At 39.6% G+C, this 18,822-nt stretch overlaps 1 protein-coding gene across 1 annotated transcript in view; it reads right to left on the bottom strand.

Annotated features, from left to right (window-relative positions):
• LOC140714006 (synaptonemal complex protein 2-like) overlaps nt 1–18,822 on the bottom strand; it is a 63,262-nt gene that overhangs the window by 16,747 nt on the left and 27,693 nt on the right. The window contains exons 7-11 of the mRNA XM_073024679.1: nt 15,358–15,403; nt 10,287–10,437; nt 10,146–10,198; nt 4,317–4,440; nt 3,909–3,967 (exon numbers count right to left, since the gene is read on the bottom strand). Of these exons, the coding sequence (XP_072880780.1) occupies nt 3,909–3,967; nt 4,317–4,440; nt 10,146–10,198; nt 10,287–10,437; nt 15,358–15,403 (433 nt within the window). The remainder of the gene's footprint in view (nt 1–3,908; nt 3,968–4,316; nt 4,441–10,145; nt 10,199–10,286; nt 10,438–15,357; nt 15,404–18,822) is intronic.

The raw sequence follows: 18,822 nt of genomic DNA, 5'->3' as shown, positions 1-18,822 counted from the left end.
GTAAAGTAGAATCAAATCGCCATTGTTTAGTACTAGAAGCTGTGTCCATTAATTTAATAGAAAGTTCATTGGAGCATGATCAGAGATGGCTATAATGTCATAATTACAACCAGTTACAGATGGAATAAAACGAGAGTCAATGAAAAAATAGTCAATTCTCGAGTAAGAATGATAAACGTGAGAAAAATGAAAACTTTGTCCTTAGGATACAGAAATCTCCAAATATCGAAAATTCCATTATCATTCAAAAAAGAATTGATGTAAGTGGCCGACTTATTTGGTAAAGTCTGAATGGATATAGATCTATCCAGCAAAGGATTTAAACAGCAGTTGAAGTCACCACCCATTATTAACATATATTCATTTAGATTAGGTAGAGAAGTAAATAAAGACTTAAAGAAATCAGGATAATCCACATTTGGAGCATAAACATTAACCATAGCAACCTTCTTATTAAAAAGTAACCCAGTAATTAACAAAAATCTACCACTCAGATTCTAAATAAAATTGTGTTGAACAAATGTAATAGAGGAGTCAATAAAAATTGAAACTCCTTTTACTTTGGCATTCGAATTCGACCCCTCCAAAACCTTAAAAAACATTGATTGTCCTCTTTCCTCACATGAGTTTCTTGTACAAAAATAATATGCGCATTCCGTCTTTGGAATACTTTAAAAATCTTTTTCTGTTTAATCGGATGGTTTAAGCAATTAGTATTCCAAGAGACAAATTTAATGGTCTGAGCCATATTTCTAAAATCAACCTTTTGGTATATAAAGAGTTAACCAAAGTTAACCAAAGATTTCAACTCATGCACCCAGAAGAGGACCAAAAATAAGGGGAGGACCCGGAAATGATGACACGGCGGACATTTTAGTAGTTTGAAATCAGCCCAAATGAAAAAAACTAGAAAAACTAATAAAAAGAGCAATAGAATTAGAAAGGAACCTCCCACCCACCACCCATGAAAAAGAGATCCCCCCGAGCCTAAAGGAGGCCAGGAAAAAAAAGTGAGACTAAATCTACCCCCATGTCTCCAGAAGGCAACTCCAGATATATAAAGGAGAAAAAAAAATCCACCCAAAATCCTAAAAAGTAATTAACACTATACTAAAACAGACTTCTTAATATAATTGCAAGTTAATAAAAACAAAAAAAAACTAATAACTTATAAATCAGGTTTAAACCCGAACAAATAAAAGTTAGGATGTGATAAGAAAGGCATTATAGGAAGACGACGACAAAAAAAAGGCGAAATTTTAAAAAAAGCAAGAAATATTTTAGAAAAGAAACTGCCATCTTAGTTACACAAAAAATGAAAGATATATATCAAAACGTTAAAAAAAAATTCACCTTCCAAGGATTAATAATAATGACCAAAAATAAATTACAATGGTTAAAGTAAATTAAAAAGATTAGTACATCGATAAAGAAAAACTTTAACTGGAATATTAAATGTAAAATAAACCTACACCAATAACCAGAAACAAAATCTGGTTTTAGAAACAAAAATTATCTTGTAACTATCAAAACCATACATTTATTAGAGATGAGAATCCGAAGCAGTAGGATAATTCTCATCCAGAAAGCTTCGAGCATCAGATATAGAGAGAAAAACACGCCGTGGTGCATTCGAAGGCGAGATTCTAAGTTTCGCAGGGTATAAAAGCGCTGGTTTTAGGTTTTTCTCATAACATTTGGACATCAAAAGTTTAAAAGCGAGCTGCGCCTTCATCACTTCTGGGCTGAAATCCTCCACAAGCCAAAATTGGAATTCTCTCAATTTAACCATCCCTAAACGCCGAGCCAAACGAATAAGGTGCTCTTTAACATGCACCTAATGAAATCGAACAATTACAACAGGTGGTTTAGATGAAGAACTTGGTGATCGGCGCATAATTCTATGGGCACGATCAAGTAACGGAGGGCTATCTGGGAATACAGAAGGGAACGCATCCTTTAAAAGTTGAGTGAAATACTTCGAGGGGTCCCGTTGTTGGATACCTTCCGAGAGACCAAATATGCATAAGTTCTGTCTTCTAAACCGATTTTCAAAATCGACACTCTTGGCTTTAAGTATTTTCAACTGTTTAATTGCCGAAGATAATTTCTGCTCCAGTTTCTCGATTTTCAAGTCTCACTTCCGAGCATCCTCTTGCAAAGTTGCGATTAGAGTTTGATGCTGTTTAACTTCATGATCAATCTTATCCAGAGAATCCTGGAAAGCCTTTAAATCTTCTTTGAAAGTTTGTCGTTGTTCTTCAAATTTTTCATTCAAAAGCTCCAATAACGTATCATAAGTCAATTCAGTACGCTTAGAATCAGTCTTTTTTTTTCTTTCCATTGCCGTTAGAATCTTTCCCAGGGTCTCGCCCTTTAGATCTTAAAGCCATTTCAGTACTCATTTCTTCAAAATTCACAGTACCCTCTTAAAGTCCAAAAAAGTAGCAAGAATCTTCTGGTGTAGGTAAAAATAAGTTAAATAAGGGTGATCATAGGTTAAAAAAGTAAAGGTTATGGAGCAAATCTAAAACAGTGCTCACTCCATGAGCGTCTCCTGGTGACCTTCTCCATAGATGCTGCCTGTCCTGCTGAGCTTCTCCGGCATTTTGTGTGCGTTGCCAGCATCTGCAGACTTTGCCTTATTTGTGACATTTACCAGCAATTACTCACTGAGCAAACTTGGATTCCACCAGGACTCATCAGCCCTGGGTTCAATGGGAGCGTTAATCTGACTTTGGCTGAAAGTGCTGCTGGAAGAGTCACTGTCCTTGGTGTGAAGACAACACTTGTCAGGGTACACCATCAAGAAGTCAGAGAACTAATGAAAGCCTGACATTAAACTCTCAGCAAGTATGAGGGAAAGTGTTTGTACACATTGCAGTATCAGGCAAGACTCTCTTAGCAGCATACTCGAACCATTGTACACAAGGAGACACTGACTGCACCACTCTGGAAATACCATCCTACAAGTGAATGGTAAATAATGTCTGCTCCTCTGATCTTTTGGGATCACTACAAGTGATGCTCTGTAGCCTGATCAACAAGAGAACCTCATTCAACTTTAAAGATTAGCCACTCCTAATCATCTAGTTATTTGCAACAGCTTGGCATATGCAAAACATTCTATTATAATGCCAAAAATACCAGTGGAGCACCTTGAAATGGACATGAAATATCAAAGGCGTAGCATGTCCAACACTGTCTACCTCTTTTCCTCTTTCTTAAGCCAAGGTTATTAAAGTAAGCTGTCCTTGCAATCAGGGTGTATGGGGTGTCTAGGGAGGGTATCCCCACCTGGTGCTCAGCTCTCACCTGTGGCTCCAAGTAGCTGTAACACGCGCAGCGGTCACACCCTGGTAAACCGTCTCAGCAGATGGGCCAAACCAGGTTAAGGAAGCCGACGGGTCCTCGACCCTCAGTGAGGTAGAGGATTTGCCTATCCCAGTGTGTGAAGTCTGGCCCTGTCAGATGGAGTGGAGGAGACTGATTAATGGTCCAATGGTCAAGGCAGGCAGGCAGGCCAGCAGTGTTGGTGGAGCACTAAGAGCACGACAAGGCAGATAGACATCCTGGTCATCCACTGCAAGAGCTGGTGATCTCTTTAAACTCAACTGGCAGAAGGCAAAGGCAAATCACCGCTATAACCTGCTGAGTATATGATTTCCCAACATGTCAGAGCAGTGTGGAGGGAAATCATCTGCCACTGGAAATTCCAGATGCTACCTAAAGCGAGTACTTGCAATCAATAAAGTCAGCAAATGCTCGGTTGATAATTCCATGACAAGCATGCCGCTACCAAGTTAGTAGCATTGACTAGACTAAATGACAACACAAAATACCAAGATTCCTGGGGAATCCAATGGAGTGAATCAAAGTTTGGAGAATGGCCAAATACAGATTCCTACCTGGTGAGAGACAGGTGGAGTCAGTAGGTCCTGGCTTATCCCAGATGAGAACTCAGGAGCTGGAGAAAATAAATACTCAACGTCAGCAACATTATTTTTCAGCCAATCACTTCCTCCCCCCCCCCCCCCAACCCTGTACCTCAACATCAAAAATTGGACCCCCAGTTCTATACTTAAAAACAAAAATCCATGAATTACAGGTCTGTCTTCACCTCAGTACCACAAGTCTCCCATCCTCAACTATGCAGTATTTATATCCGTACTTTAGGATACAATATAACCCATTACAGTTATTCTCAATGCAGAACCATATGTACAAACTTTACATATTACCTCTATTGCATTAACAGTGAGTTATTGAGCTGGGCCTTCAAAAGAAGAACAAATGCAAACCCTGAAAGATCTTACTCTTGATCTTCTTCACTTTTGAAGTATCTGATGCTTGAAAATCAGTAAATTCTGAAGTGGCTTGTTCACTCAGAGGAATATTATCTTCTTCTGAAGGTATTTGGAACTCCTTACTCAGAGTTACCTTTAGCCAAACCAAAAACGGAAAGTTATGCAACTTAAATTTCTTTATTACAAATAGCCAAACTGAATAACAATGTACCTAATATGTACATTAGGTACATATTAGATATATCATTAAATTACTCAATCTAGTGCATTTTATATATATTATAAATATATATAAATAAATAAAAACTGGACTTGGGAATAGGTGACAGTGTTTACTGCCCACCTATTAACACCCAAGATGCAATATTGAATCCTATTGTTGATCCAGAACAATCTTTCCGACAGATGAAGAAACAGCAATATTTCCAGTGCAGGATGAGATGGACAGTAATTTGGAAGGGCTCCTCAAAAATGAGACAATCTGCAAATGCTGCAAATCCATAGCAACACACACAAAATGCTAGAGGAACTCAGCAGGCCAGGCAGCGTCTATAGAAAATAGTAAATCAAAGTTTCAGGCAGAGACCCTTCTTCGGGAAGTGTGTTTGAAAACGTGTCAGAATAAAAAGCCTCGTATCTGCCATCACTAGATATCAAGACTCATCTGTAGGAGGTTACTGCCTGGAATAAAACACTAACACCAAATCAAAAGTAGAGTGGATAGCAAGGAGTTGGACTGTTAGCTCTGTCTTCTTTTCAAGGGAGTTTTCACTCAGACAAATAAGGTTATTTGTGTGTTAACGTCCCTTAATGCATGAAGGAAGATACCAAAGGCTTGACAACAGAGTGATTTCCTTGCTCTGTTTTGATAGAAACATGTAGCAGCATTTCATTTTTTTTTTGATGTTTTTTTCCTGTTTACAAACAGACGTATTGAATCCAAGCCACTGAGATCAGCCTTGATTTTGGAACCTTGTAGTGGCAACTGGATGCAAGGCAGATGGTACTCTCCTTGCCACTCGATATGCTCAGGAAGTGAAAGAAATTTGCACGTCCCCTTTAATACTCACCAGCTCTTGTAAGATGCACTATAGAGAGCATCCCATCAGGATGGCAGCTCTCTGCCAAGGCCTCAAGAAACTGCAGAAACATTACAGAAACTAGCCTCCTCTCCATGGACTCTTCCTACACTTGTTCACTGCTTTACTGAGGGACTGACATACCCAACCCACCACATACGTTCTCTTCTTCCCCGTCCCATCAGGCCAAAGATACAAAAGCCCATCAGCACATATCACCAGGCTCAAAACAGTCTCTATCCTGCTGTCATGTGACTATTGAATTATTCCATGGTACAAGATGCTCTCTTGATCTCCAGTCTACCTTATCTTGGACTTGGACCTTATTGTCTACCTGCATTGTGCTTTTTCCATAACTTCAATACTTTATTCTGCATTCATAAGAACAAGAAATAGGGGCAATAGTAGGCCATCTGGCCCATCAGGCCCGCTCCATCATTCAATAAGATCACGACCGATCTGACCCTAGATTCAGGTCTACCCACCTGCCTTTTCCCCCTTAGTCCTCAATTCCCCTACTATGCAAAAATCTATCTGTCTTAAATAGATCTGATGGGGTAGCTTCTACAGCTACCCCTGGCAGAGGGATTCCACAGACAGACTACTCTGGAAAAAGCAATTCAAAGTAAATTATCAGAGTACATTTTATCAACTTCCTCATCTTTTCAGTCCTAAATCTACATCCCCAATAGCTGTCTGTCTGACATACAAGGAAAAATCTGTTTCTACAAGATCCCCTCTCATTCTGAATTTCAACACGAATAATCCCAGAAGATTCAATCTATTCTCATAAGCTAATCCCCTCAGCTGCAGGATCAATCTGATGAACCTCCTCTATGTTGCCTCCAAAGCCAGTAGGTATTTCCTCAGATATGGAGAACTGAACGGCACACAGTATTTCAGGTGCAGTCCTGTACCCTGTAACCTCCCCATTTCAAATTCTATCCCTCTAGCAATGAAGACCAGCATTCCATTTGCCTTCTTGATGGCCTGTTGTACCTGCACATCAACCTTTTGTGATTCATGCACAAGCACTCCCAAGACCCTCTGCACAGCAGCATGCTACATTTTTTCACCATTAAAATACAAGCTGATCTATTTTTTTCCTTCCTAAGTGGATGACTTCACATTTACTCCATCTGCCAGATCCTTGCCTATTCACCTAACCCATCTTTGTCAGCACTGACCTCGTGAAACTCTTCTCACCACTGACTGCCAACCACAGAACACCCATTTATCCCAACTCTCCGCCTTTTAATGGTTAACCAATACTCCATCCATGCCAATAGATTACTCCCAATTCCATTCACCGTTATCTCATGGAGAGATTTTTGTATGACATCTTATCCAATGTCTTCTAGAAACCCAGGCATACAACATTTACCCATTTCCCGCTATCCACTGTGCTGGTCACCCCCCTCAAATAACTCCAATAAGTTTATCAAACAGGTGCTGCCCTTCCTGAATCCATGCAGTGTTTGTCTAATAAAACCATTTCTATCCAGATATCTTGCCATTTCTTCTTAATGATATCTTCAAGCATTTTCCTGACTACAGCCACTAAAATGGATGACCTCTAGTTACCTGCCTTTTATCCTTTTTTAGACAATGGCATGACATTCACTGCCTTCCAATCCACCAGGACCTGCCCAAAATCCAAAGAATTTTGGTGAGTTATCACAAACATTGGTTCTCTAACTTCTGCCATTCTATTCAGTAGCCTGGGATGCATTAATCAGGACCAGGGGACCTGTCTACCTTTAGGCCCAATAATTACCTCAGAGCTACCTCTTTAGTGATAGTATCAAACTCCTCAACTCCCATTGCACGTTTTTTTTTCCCTCAAGTGTTGCTTCCTCAATTTTTTTTTTTGTTTATGATAGACCATTTGAAGCTGAACACAAATATAATTTCAGCCTACTTGTGGTGGTGGTGGTCATCCATCTGTCTCGAAGGACAATGGGTGCTGATCATCTTCATAAGCCTGGGCAGAAAGTACGGAGATCCTGAGATGCCCAATCATCAAGATCCCTCTCTTAGCCAAAGTAAAGCTTATGAAGCAATATGTTAGGCAAATAGCTTGGCTGCAGGAGCTACTGGAAAGATGTTCAATGATGTCCAGCCCCTTTAGGGGATCCACTCCAGATTTGCTTTCTGGGTTTACTCCTATAGCCTTTGTCTCTCCTGAGGCTGCCCACAAGGTAGTGGGGCTATTTACCCATAGCTGGGGATCTGGATCATGAGTACCAGGGTATGTCCCACCTTCTCCCCATCCTCTGTAGTTCAACCTACTGTATCAGATAGGAATTTGGGGAAACAAAAAAAATGAACTTTTATTGAATTTAATCCATTTAATTGCATAACTGTGCTGCTGCTTTGCAATAGTTCAAGTAAGATCTTTTTTTTTTGATGATTTTCATTTGTATTCAATGTCTGAGGCTTCTCATTCCAACAATAATCAGCCAGCACTGATGGATTCCAGTTGCTCTGACACCATTTCTCCATGACCGCAATGTCCTGGTGAAACCTTTCACTGTGCTGGTCATTGACAGTGCCAGATTTGCATAGAAGTAGGCTAAATCAGAATGCAAAAGATGAATCTTTAGTGACACGTTGCACTCCACGGTTTTGTATGTTTGACCATGTTGTCAACCACTACACTGCATGTAGTTTCGTGCTCTGAAGTTGCCAAGAACGTTTTCAACAACATCCCCAAATACCTTCCATGCGATTTTCTCTAGTCCCACTAGAATTTATCTGAATTGCTCATCATTGATGACCTGTTTGATTTGAGGACCAATAAATCAATGCCTTCCTGAATCTTAGCATCAGTTATTCTGACTTGAATTATGAATTGAAATAACAAATATAGGTGATATTAAACAAAATGTATGTCAGGGAAATTTCATGGTTAGTTTCATGATCAGCAGCTCAAAATTCATAAGATATATCTGAAAGTATACAGGAAGCAAAATCTTTGTTGTCCAGTATAACATCCCCATTTAGAATGTTAGACATGCCCTCCACCATGAAGCCCAACACAAAATAGTCATTTAAAACTTCAGCCAATTAGTTCCACCTTCATCTCACATGGGAACTTCATTCATTTTAAACACTTGTTCTGCTTTATCTAAGGTTATTGCTACCTCAATGCACGGATGTGATTAAGTCTGTACAGATGGCATGTAAAACAATTTTTCACTTTACCTCAGTACATGTGATTATAATGAACTGGTTTAACCAACTTACACAGCAAATCCTACACAATGCTATGATCCTAGCTTAGTGGTCACCAACCAGTCGATCTTTGAGACGTTCCCAGTAGATCCCGGAAAAAAATGAAAAATACACAAATACATTATGCCTGATAAACCTTTTGATGCAAATATGTAATAACTTCTACTTTGAAAAAGGACCACTCGACAACTTCATGCCCAAAAGAAACAACTTTATCTAGTATGGTAGAATGATATTCGCATACAGAGGTTTTCACTGATGTGCACTGGACAGAAAAGACGGAAGGAAAACCCCGCAACCCCGGAAACAATCTCTCTTTACAAACAGTTTCTGTAGCGGGAGTATTGCTATATTACCATGATCCTAATTGGTATTAACTTATCTTTATAATACTCATACTATAACACTTTTCTCCCCCTTTAAATTCCAACATTCCCCAAATATACAAGAAATGGGAAACAAAAACAGTGGTGTCATTAGCTTGCGTACCCCTGAAACTTATACTAGTGTCTCAGTAAGTTTACCAATACCAGGAAAGTTGAGGAGCTGAAATCGGGGTTGAAGGCCAAGCAAACATGCTGCTCAGAGGATGTGGATCGACAGTGTTAAAGGACTGGTCACTCTGAATATGTTTTCATGACAGTTTGATGAATCCCTGGATGTAATGCTCAGCTTGTTGTATTTGTCAGAATGGCTTCCCAGGATTTTACAACAAAAGAGGACTTCCTCATTCTTTTGCACTTAAAGGAGAGAATGAGAGGTGAGGATATTTACAATAATTTTTTTTTTTTTTAAATGTCCGTGAAAATTACATCCCCATTCATAAACTGGTGGCAATTACTAATGATGGGGCCCCAGCAACGCACGGTGGTTTTATAGCACTGTGCTGTAATGACCTTGATTTTACCGACTTCCTGGATTATCACTGTGAGATTCATCAGGAGGCCTTGGCTGGGAAGGTCGCGGACTTTTCTCATGTAACTGGTGGTCAATCTGATAAATTTGATTCGAGCAAAAGCGCTTCAGCACCGCTTATTCAAGGCGTTATTGGATGAGCTTGATGCCGCTATGGCCTGCTCGATATGCTAATTAGTGTTTTCTTGTTTGGATTAATTTGAAAGTTCGATAAAAGCTTTTTATGTAATTAAAATACAATCAGCCCAAATAAAGGGCCTCAAGTTGGAAGTACAATCTGAGCTGTTTTTTCTCAGTGATTTAGTAGGTAGATCTTGCCTTTCACTAAGGCAGGGCATCTCGGGCTTAAAAAGGTTGGTGACCACTATCCTAGATGATGCTACTTCTGTAAATACTACTAACTCCTGAACAAACTAGGAGTACTCACGCATGAAAGAAACCAGTGACATTGAATCAAAGCAAATGCCAGCCTCCAGATATTATCTCTGTATAATAAGTCAACTGCTCTATCAATACTTTGGTGACAATTGGAGGACCAAGGTAAGAAAACCCTTCAATTTCTTTCAGTAAAAGTACCAATTTAAAAATAAGGCAATTGTTTCCATACCTCTCTTTCTTTCTGCTCCTTGCCTTCACTAGATTCAAGAAACAGTGGTAAAACTTGTGGACAGAAAGAAAAACAAAGCATCAGCTTTGCAAACAAGGATGTACCAAAGTGCACAAAAGGTTAGCTAATAATCAGACAAACCTCTTAGGACGGATGACTTCCTTTTCTTCTGTTTGCTGTAGTCTGCAATACGAGGGAAATCTTTCTTTTGGGGCATTGACAGCCAACTGTGCTCAGAGCCTTCACTACACGAATCTTCCGTGAAAACCTTCTTCAGATCACTTTTTCTGTGCTAATGTTACAAGACTGATAGTTAATTAGGAATACACACCTCAAAATGCTCCAACGCGAGTTCAGTGACCCTCAATGGGACATTGTTGTAATTATTTATCTGTAACCAGATATCTTATCCAATCTGTAGAAAACACCATGGTACATAATTAAAGAGGGCCAAGAGCTGCTCAGATTATTAACATGGTAGGTAAATTATTGGACTCTTGAAAGAGGCATGGACAAACAACTCAGAACTTCATATCCTGCTGCAGAAATGACAAATTTAAATAACCTGGAATATTTCTAAAGCTGGTCTAAGTACAAACTATCAGATCGGGGTTCCCAGCCTGGGATTCATGGACACCTTGGTTACTGGTAAGATTCTATGGGATAAAAATAAAGTTGGGAAGCCCTATATTAGATCAAAACCCCTTCTGGTATATCAATGCAAAACTGGAGCATATGATGTAGTTGCTACACTTCTGAAAGTACAGGGCTTCTAAATATTGAAAAGTGGTTATTGGTGTAATTATAGGGTTCAGGGATTTTAGTTTCACCAGATTATTCAAGAAGAACCTTTTGCATGCAGAAAGTTGAAAGGAGATACAATGGAGGAATTTAAAATCGAGAATAAATAGAAATAGAAACTATTCTTCAATGGATAATTGGAGGAAGCTCCAAGAATATCCATACCCTCAAAGATGACAAGCACAGCATATTACTGCTGAGGGTGAAGTATTTACAAACAGCCAGTAGTGCCAAATAGATATCCTCCACTATCTCCTTCATCCCATTTCCACCATCAAAATCCTCACCATCACAAATTCAATTCAAATCATCCCTTGTGATATTAAGAACTGAGACCTCTTGATAAAGCAAAGGTTATGGGATCAAGAAACATCCAAGTTCTTGTACTGAAAACATGCACTCCAGAATAAACTGAGTTATTGCAGTATAGTTCCAATACATGCATCCATTCAAACAAACTATGTGGGAGATTACTTGGGTTGATCCTATTCAGAAATGTACAAATCCTGTCCAAAATTATGGCACTGTCTACTTAAAAGCATCAACATGATAGAAGCTGTCCTTGACAATGGCCTTATACAACACTTACCCATAAACCCACCCACTGATATCCATTTTGGGTTTCACTCTGATCCAGATTCACAGCCTTGGTCCCAACTTAATCAAAAGAGTTGAATGCTAGAGTCAGCGACTTCCCTTTCTATCACGACACTTTAGTAAACTAAAATCAATAGGTTTCAAGGGGAAAATAAACACTCTAGTGGAATAACACCTTGCACAAAAAATTGTTGTGCAGGTTGAAGGTTTATCATTCCAGGCTCAGTAAAGCACTGTAAGGGTTCCTCAAGGCCATAACCACTTACAGCTACAACCTTCTTTTCATCAGTAGGTCATAACAGATGCTTGCATAATGTTCAACTCCTCAAAAGATGAAGCAGTCCATACCTGCATGTAACAAGGACAAGGCGAGATTGGGGTGGGAAGTGGCAATTCACTCTTAGTTTCTACTCCAATGCCAGAAATTGGATCTCCAATGACAGTCTAATCACCTAACTTTGACATTCAAAGATATTACCATCTCCAATACAATCATCTTCAATTTCAGGCTGTCATGATTGACAAACTCAGATGGACCAGCCACACAGGTCAGATGTAGTTTCTTATCAGAGGAGAAATTGGGCGTGGCTTGGTCTGAATTAATTCAATGTCATGGTCCCTTTAGCCTCATTTTCACCATGCCATGCATTATCAATTTGGTGGAACAACACATTGCTAGATCAATTTTTGTTTAGTTGAGTGCATTTGTATGTTAGCACATTACTTTGGGCCTGAGGTAGTGCAGTAATGATAGACTTTCATTTCTTTAGGCTATTAGAAAAACTGATTTATTGATTTTGTTTTGCAAGATACAAGGCATTAGGTTTTATTTATTTATTCAATTTAAATTAAATTTTCTTCCAGTTTAAGATGGCACCAGTGGAACACAGTAATGACTTACTGGCAGCAAACAAAACTACTGATTACTTTATCACACTTGTTCTAGGAAATGTTCACTGCAATCAGTAGCCTGTAACTTCCCTTTCAGAGCTCAGCTTTTGAACTGCTTATACAACCTGGCATTTTTGCATTGTGAACTGAAGTCCCAAAGGTATAGAACGGTTGCAGCATAGTGTGTTTTGGTTGAATCAAAGCAGCAGAACCCAGACTTAACAACAGGGAACAAGTAAATGTTTGGCTATTGCTGGAGTGTGCTTGGAGCCAATTGGAGGTGGCAGATCTGAGGTGAGATGTATCCAAGGCAGTGGGGCCCAGCCTCACTAACAAGGAACAAGCCTACATTTGACCAATTTACATGTCAGGCCAGATTGAAAAGGTTGGTTATGGGCCAAATCGAGGCGGTGGGGCCCAGACCTAAAGGCATATTGATGTGGCAGGACCTGGGTCCCAGACTAAGGAATGACCCGCTGTTTGGCCTATTTAAACGCTGGTCCAGATTGAAAATTTTGGTGTCGGGGCCAGAGGAGAGGGACAGTTCAGTTCAATGCTCGAGGTTTACTCATCTCTGCACTGAACTGAGGCTGAGGCCTGCAGCTAACAGGTTCCTCAATCAGCTGTGACTGTCTTCATGGCTGTGGACTCACTTTCATGAATTTCAGTTCTTTGTTATTTGCTTACTTTTATTGTTTGTATGGCTTTTTTTCCCTGCACATTGGGTGTTTGACAGTCTTTTTAATGAGTTCTATTGGATTTCTTTGTTTTGTGGCTGTCAGTAAGAAGAAAATGTACTTTGAAATTTTCCATTAATATGAACAGGATTTGAACTTGTATTTGGATCATTACTCAAGACCTCTGGCATTCACACTAGGACCAATTATCAAGTACCACTGGATTGGGAGATACCCATATTAACTGAATCTTCCTTCCCTGGCACTTATTCCCCAAGCTCCTGACCACACACACTCAAGGTAACATTCCATTTTCACAAAAGTCACATCAATTATTTCTTAAGCTCCAGAGCTCAAGTCAGGAATTTCATTAGCCAGAGGGTAATGAATCTGTAATTCATCACCACAGGTAGTTATGGAGGCTGATTAGTAAGGGTGTCAAAGGTAACAGGGAAAGGCTGAGGTTGGGAGGGAAAGCAAATCAGTCATGATGGAATGGCAAAGCAGACTCAATGGAGCAAATTTTGCCAAATGGCAGAATTCTACACATATGGTCTTATCAAGTAACTGGCAAAACTTCCTACACACTGTGGCCTTGAGTTCCCAAATAAAATGGGATGTATGCTGTATCCACTTGCTACACCCTGGTTAAGATTGTTACTGCTACGCTGCAGGCATTTCATTTCAGCAGTTCCACAAGAGCGGTCTGTTCTGTTTTCAGCCTGTTTAAGTTTGAGCTAAGATAAGGGGCTCTGTTGTTCAACTTAGGAATGTGGTGCCAGCCAATCAAAATGGTGGAATTAGAGCAGGTTCTAGAGAATTCTGGGCAGAGAGATTTTTGCAACAGACGTTACCTGGGTGGGTCGAGGTCTTTTTGGTAGGAGCTAAGAGAGAATAGGAGAAAAGATGGCTGAGGATGTGGTCCCTGATGCACATGGAGATTTATTGAGATGAATGGTTTTAGGGAGGAAGGACCAATTCTTCCGTGGGAAAGCCCATTTGTTTGAGATAGATTTCGAGCAACATTCAGAAGGTGGTGTGCTTTCATGCAGACCAAGAGTCCAGCGTGCGAGTTAAAGACAACTTCAAGATGAGCTCCAACTTATGTGCACATTGGACTGTAATTATGATGGGTCCTTTTATTCCCCCCCCCCCCACTTCTTTAAGAACTGTTTGGTTACGTCAACATTCTTAAATACACTTCCTTAGTAATTTCTTGCCTATTGTCTGTTATTTCTTGCCGACGGGGAATTGCATGGGAGCAGGAAATTACACAGCATTCACACAAATCAGAGCTTGGATGGGCAAGACATCCCACCCTCATGGGTTTGGTGAGCATTGTGGTTTTCTCACAGCTGAGTCCGGTGGCCGTTAGTGAGGGGCTAATGAGCTGCATCTCTAGAGACAACCAGTAAAAAAAAAAGTTTCATATTATATCCACAACATCATACTATCATAGTCAATAGACAAATCTTAAACTCAGAATCTGACTACAAACACCAACTTGTTACAAACTGATGACCAAAGCACAGAGGTAAACATGCATTAGTTTAACAAAATAGTGTAAATAGTAGCTCAAACTTCATCCAAATATGCCTCTATTCCCATCATTTTATGGATTAAAATTCTCCCATGTTCCATTCCTGCCTCTGCATGTCTTTCAGTTGAAGAAAACATCAAATTAGACAATTTCAATAAGCAAATGTGGAACTCTACAAAACTTTTCCTAAAATTTTCAGCAAGATTCAACAGTTAGCACTTAACCCTTTGTCATTTTCTAAAAAAATTAAATGTACAGATTTACTGCCTCTGCATTCATGAAATAGCTATGTAATACATCACATCTGCAAACTGCATAGGAAAGATGATCTCAACTTTTGGGAAGACCATGATACAATAAGCCACAGTTGTCTACAACAGTAGGTTAACAAACTGCACTTATCTGTTACTGCTACACTATTTTCAGCATTCTATTTTCCTTGATATCACATGCTCCCTGTAATCTGGTTACATGCTTGATAGCTATGTTAATCAGTGATTCATACTTCATATGGTCTCCCTGCTCCTCTATTCAATTGCCCTGTAATGGAGAGCATTTGCCAAGAAGCCTTTATTAAACACCTAATGTACTTAGGCATGGTATAAACTGACTGGACAACATGGACAGAATTTACTCTATGTTGGTACATTTGACAATAAAAACCAATAATTTCAACATCACAAACTCAGTACAAATTACATCATACCATTACTTTCTTGCTTCTGCTCCTTCCCTTACTTGCTGCAGTTTTTCTGAAAAGTAGATGAAAATGTAACAACAGAGTTTAGGGAAACACCAGTAGATGGATTTTTTTCAAGTCTTTTCAGAGATTCTTCAAAATATCAAAACTTAAAATGATTAGAAGTCCCCAACATTCTCTTTTGCTTAGGGACCTCAGAGGTGGGCCTCGTGTCCAAGATGCAGAAAGACAGGATAACACAAATATCATTTGACAATTAACCAATAGTTCTCACATGTAATTTAGTGCACTTGGAAGAATTTGAAAAGGTGAACATAGACCCTGATGTGGTTTGGGAATACCAATGCCTTTGAGCAAAAAATCCTACAAAAGATAATGGATTCGGCCCACATCACAGGTAAAACCATCCCAACCATTGAGCACATCTACATGAAAAGTTGCCGTATAAAGTCAGCATCCATCGACAATCTTCCCCACCCAGGCCGTGCTCTTTTCTTGCTGCTGCCATCAGGCAGAAGGTACAAGTGCATGAAGACTCACACCACCAGATTCATGAACAGTTACTACCCCTCAGCCAGCAGGCTCTTGAACAAAAGGGGATAACTATACAGATTCTATTTCTAGTGTTCCCACACCAATGGTCTCACTTTAAGGGCTCTTATTTTGATATTTCATGCTCATTATTTATTTACATTTGCACAGTTTGTTGTTCATTAATCCTGTTTACAGTTATTATTCTATAGATTTGCTAAGCGTGCCCACAGAAAAAAAAAGAATCTCAGGGTTGTATGTGGTGACATATATGTACTCCAATAATGAATTTGAATTTTGATGTTACCTCAAAGATTCTAGTGATAAACTAATAAATGAAAATAGGATTGATATTGAAGTCAATCCAAAATTGCCTTAGTGACATGAAAAAGAAAAGCCTTTGCAATGGAAGACTGTTATCTGGGAGGTTTCACATGCTTAGTACTTGGCCGCTCGTGTTTTATGGGATACATTGACAAATGGGAGTAAATTTAATGAGTAATTATCAAGAGGCCAGTAAATAATATAGGGAAAATGGTCATATTGTTGACAGGAGAAAAGTTTTTAAATTGTCAGGATATTGATGATCTGAACAATGGCAAATGGAATTTAATCCAGAAAAATGGGAGGTATTAGACAATAGATGCAGGAGTAGGCCATTTGGCCCTTTGAGCCAGCACCACCCTTCAATGTGGTCATGGCTGATCATCCACAATCAGTACCCTGTTCCTGCCTTCTCTCCATATCCCTTGACTCCACTATCTTTAAGAGCTCTATTTAACTCTTTTTTTGAAAGTATCCAGAGAATTGGCCTCCACTGCCTTCTGAGACAGAGCATTCCATAGATCCACAACTCTCTGGGTGAAAAAGTTTTTCCTCAACTCCATTCTAAATGGCCTACCCCTTATTCTTAAACTGTGGCCTCTGGTTCTGGACTCCCCCAACATTGGGAGAATGTTTCCTGCCTCTAGCGCGTCTAATCCCTTAATGATTTTATATGTTTCAATCAGATCCCCTCTCATCCTTCTAAATTCCAGTGTATACAAGCCCAGTAGCTCCAATCTTTCAAGATATGACAGTCCCGCCATCCCAGGAATTAACCTCGTGAACCTACGCTGCACTCCCTCAATAGCAAGAATGTCCTTCCTCAAATTTGGAGACCAAAACTGCACACAATACTCCAGGTGTGGTCTCACCAGGGCCCTGTACAACTGCAGAAGGACCTCTTTGCTCCTATACTTAACTCCCCGTGTTATGTATTGTACCTGAAGGTATAACAAATCAGAGAAGATTCAATAAATGGAAGGTACTGAATGCTGTGATGAAAAGGGGACCTTCGAATGCATATCCAATGATCCTTGAAAATTAACAGCTCAGGTGGTTATAAAATATAAAGCATTCCTTTCGTCAGGGCACAGAATACGAGAGCTGGGGGGATAGATTATACTAGAACTGCATACAAAACTCAACAGATCACCATTTGAGAACCATCTACAGCTCTATGTCAGACAACAACAAAGCTGCAGATGAGATTCAAGAGTTGACTGTATGGAATGGAAAGCTAGATGTTGCTGAGGCTGGGGACATTTGCTTTGGAAGTTTGGATGATGAGAGGAAATTGGAATACCTAGAAAACAGTGAGAATGTGGATCCAATAATTGGCTTTGTGACATGAAGGGATTATGGCTTTGCTATTGGAAGGCCATTATCAGTGGGGGTTCCACGGAGCCAACTTCTTGGTTCCTTGCATTTGGAGAATGTTCAAACTCTACAAAGGCAACGTTGAAGGTCAGAATGGAAACCTGATCACTAAAACTCTGAGAAAACACAGCTAACTGCTGCATCACTAAGCCACCCTACTTATGTCAATCACCTGGAGGAAAGGAAAGTTAGATATTATGATCCAGTCACACTATTGGCAGTGGAATTATGAATGGAACCAAACATGGTCTAATCAGCAAAGTCCTAACACAGGTTTAAAAGAGAAGTGACAACACCAACCTAGGCACCAATAAACCGCCTCACTTTGCTGTGAAAATAACTGGACTTAAATCCTGATGAAGGGTTTCGGCCCAAAACGTCATCACTACCTCCTCCCATAGATGCTGTCTGGCCTGCTGAGTTCTGCCAGCATTGTGTTTTTATTGGACTTAAATCATATTTTGATACAACTCAGAAATATTAACGGTCTCTAAGTACTGTGGGGAAGAGAATAGATTTAGTAGTTAAGGATTCAGTAATTGCTCAAGACAAAATGGTCAATAGTAGATGAAAAGTAAACAGAAGACACTGGAAATTCTCCAGTTTTTCTTCTTGTCTAAGTACAGATTTAACATTCCCCATTCATCCAAATCCATTTTCTTTTATGTAGTTTATACTGACAGCACATGCAAATCACAAAGTTTCTGCTAATTTTCCTGCATTAGACTGTAAAAGACTTGCATATACTTAGCACCTTTCAAACCTAGATACCTTACACCTAATACAGTCAGCACTCCTTATCCACAGGGGATTGGTTCCGGGACCCCCCGAGGATACTAAAATTCGCAGATGCTCAAGTCCCTTATTTAACATGTATCGGTGCGGTGGTCTTTAGGACCAGCGGAACCCCAGACTTTACTTAACATGGCTCTATGCGGTGGACATTAGGACCTGGCAGTGCAGCTCTGAATCCACTGTGTTTCTGTTCACGAAAATAATCATGATCGCGATTGTGGAAGTAATAAAGCGATTGGAAAGAGGTGAAATGCCATCGGTCATTGGAAAAGTATTAGGCTACAGTCGGTCAACGATCGGAACAATTTTAATGGAGAATGTGAAAGGCCCTGCCCCAATGAAAGCTACAATTATTTCTAAGCAACACAGTGGTTAAATTATTGAAATACGTATGTTTCTTAAGTGTTTTTTATATGCATAGAAAGGTAAAATATGTACTATATA

The sequence above is a fragment of the Hemitrygon akajei genome, chromosome 20 (assembly GCF_048418815.1).
Source record: "Hemitrygon akajei chromosome 20, sHemAka1.3, whole genome shotgun sequence".
Classification (NCBI taxonomy): domain Eukaryota; kingdom Metazoa; phylum Chordata; class Chondrichthyes; order Myliobatiformes; family Dasyatidae; genus Hemitrygon; species Hemitrygon akajei.
Note: the sequence above shows the minus strand (reverse complement) of the source record. Positions and strands in the feature narration are given on the sequence as shown.